This window comes from Protobothrops mucrosquamatus, unplaced genomic scaffold (genome assembly GCF_001527695.2).
Source record: "Protobothrops mucrosquamatus isolate PMUCROS unplaced genomic scaffold, P.Mucros_1.0 scaffold4062, whole genome shotgun sequence".
Lineage (NCBI taxonomy): Eukaryota > Metazoa > Chordata > Lepidosauria > Squamata > Viperidae > Protobothrops > Protobothrops mucrosquamatus.
The window spans coordinates 19,049-20,086 of record NW_015389993.1 but is presented as its reverse complement, the minus strand read 5'-3'; the positions used below and the strand labels follow the sequence as shown (position 1 = coordinate 20,086).

Sequence of the window (1,038 nt, the reverse complement as noted above, 5' to 3'; positions counted from 1 at the left end):
TGAGCTACAAAGATCCTTGATTTCCTGCAGCTCTGAGCACTTCCTCATCTAAAAGCTCATTTTCTCGACTAAAAGCCACACACAACCAGGCACCAAGTAAATACTACGCATAGCCCAGTGCAGACATCCAGGAGAGAGAGAAGTTCCCAGAGAATGGGCTCCATCACAAGTCTGAAAGCTTGGAAGACTAAGTCTCTGGTCCTAATGACCAATTTTGTCATCTATCTCAGGGGTAGGCCACCTTGGTTCTTTTATGACTCATGAACTTCAATTCCCAGAATTCCTGAGCCAGCCATGCTGAGGGGAAAGGGTGAGGTTTCCAAGCTGAGCCAGGCTGGCTCAGGAATTCTGGGAGTTGAAGTCCATGAGTCATGAAGGGGCCATAGTTCCCCCATGCTGGCTCAGGAATTCTGGGAGTTGAAGTACATGAGTCATGAAGGGGCCATAGTTCCCCCACGCTGGCTGAGGAATTCTGGGAGTTGAAGTCCACGAGTCATGAGGGGGCCATAGTTCCCCTATGCTGGCTGAGGAATTCTGGGAGTTGAAGTCCACAAGTCATAAAAGAGCCAAAGTTGCCTACCCCTGACCTATCTCTTTCTCTGCTTTGATTGACAGGTGCTATGATCTTCAGTGAAGCTGGTGGCCAAAGTGATCGGTGCATCTTGGAGGACCTGAATGATGGGCAATGTGACCTACTCCTGGTCCTTTATCTTTGTGTTGCAAGGCATCCCGGGGCTGGAGGCCTACCACATGTGGTTCTCAGTGGCAGTCTGCACTGGCTATGTGATCATCGTTGCTGGGAACTCTATCATTTTACTAGTCATAGTATCAGAACCAGCCCTCCACAGGCCCATGTACTACTTCCTCTGCATGCTGTCTACTATTGACTTAGCAGCCACCACCTCTACGTTGCCCAAGATGCTTTCCATCTTCTGGTTCCAGGCTAGGGAGATCCAGTTTAATACCTGTTTGGCCCAGATGTTCTTCATCCATGCTTTGTGTATGATGGAGTCAGCAGTGCTGCTGTCCATGGCTGTA

The 1,038-nt window shown here is 49.4% G+C and overlaps 1 protein-coding gene across 1 annotated transcript in view; it reads left to right on the top strand.

The window, feature by feature from the left end:
* The first annotated feature begins 678 nt into the window (after nucleotides 1–678).
* The window catches only part of LOC107298536 (olfactory receptor 51G2-like), a 5,548-nt gene continuing 5,188 nt past the window's right edge, over nucleotides 679–1,038 (top strand). The window contains exon 1 of the mRNA XM_015827914.2: nucleotides 679–1,035. Within this exon, the coding sequence (XP_015683400.2) occupies nucleotides 679–1,035 (357 nt within the window). The remainder of the gene's footprint in view (nucleotides 1,036–1,038) is intronic.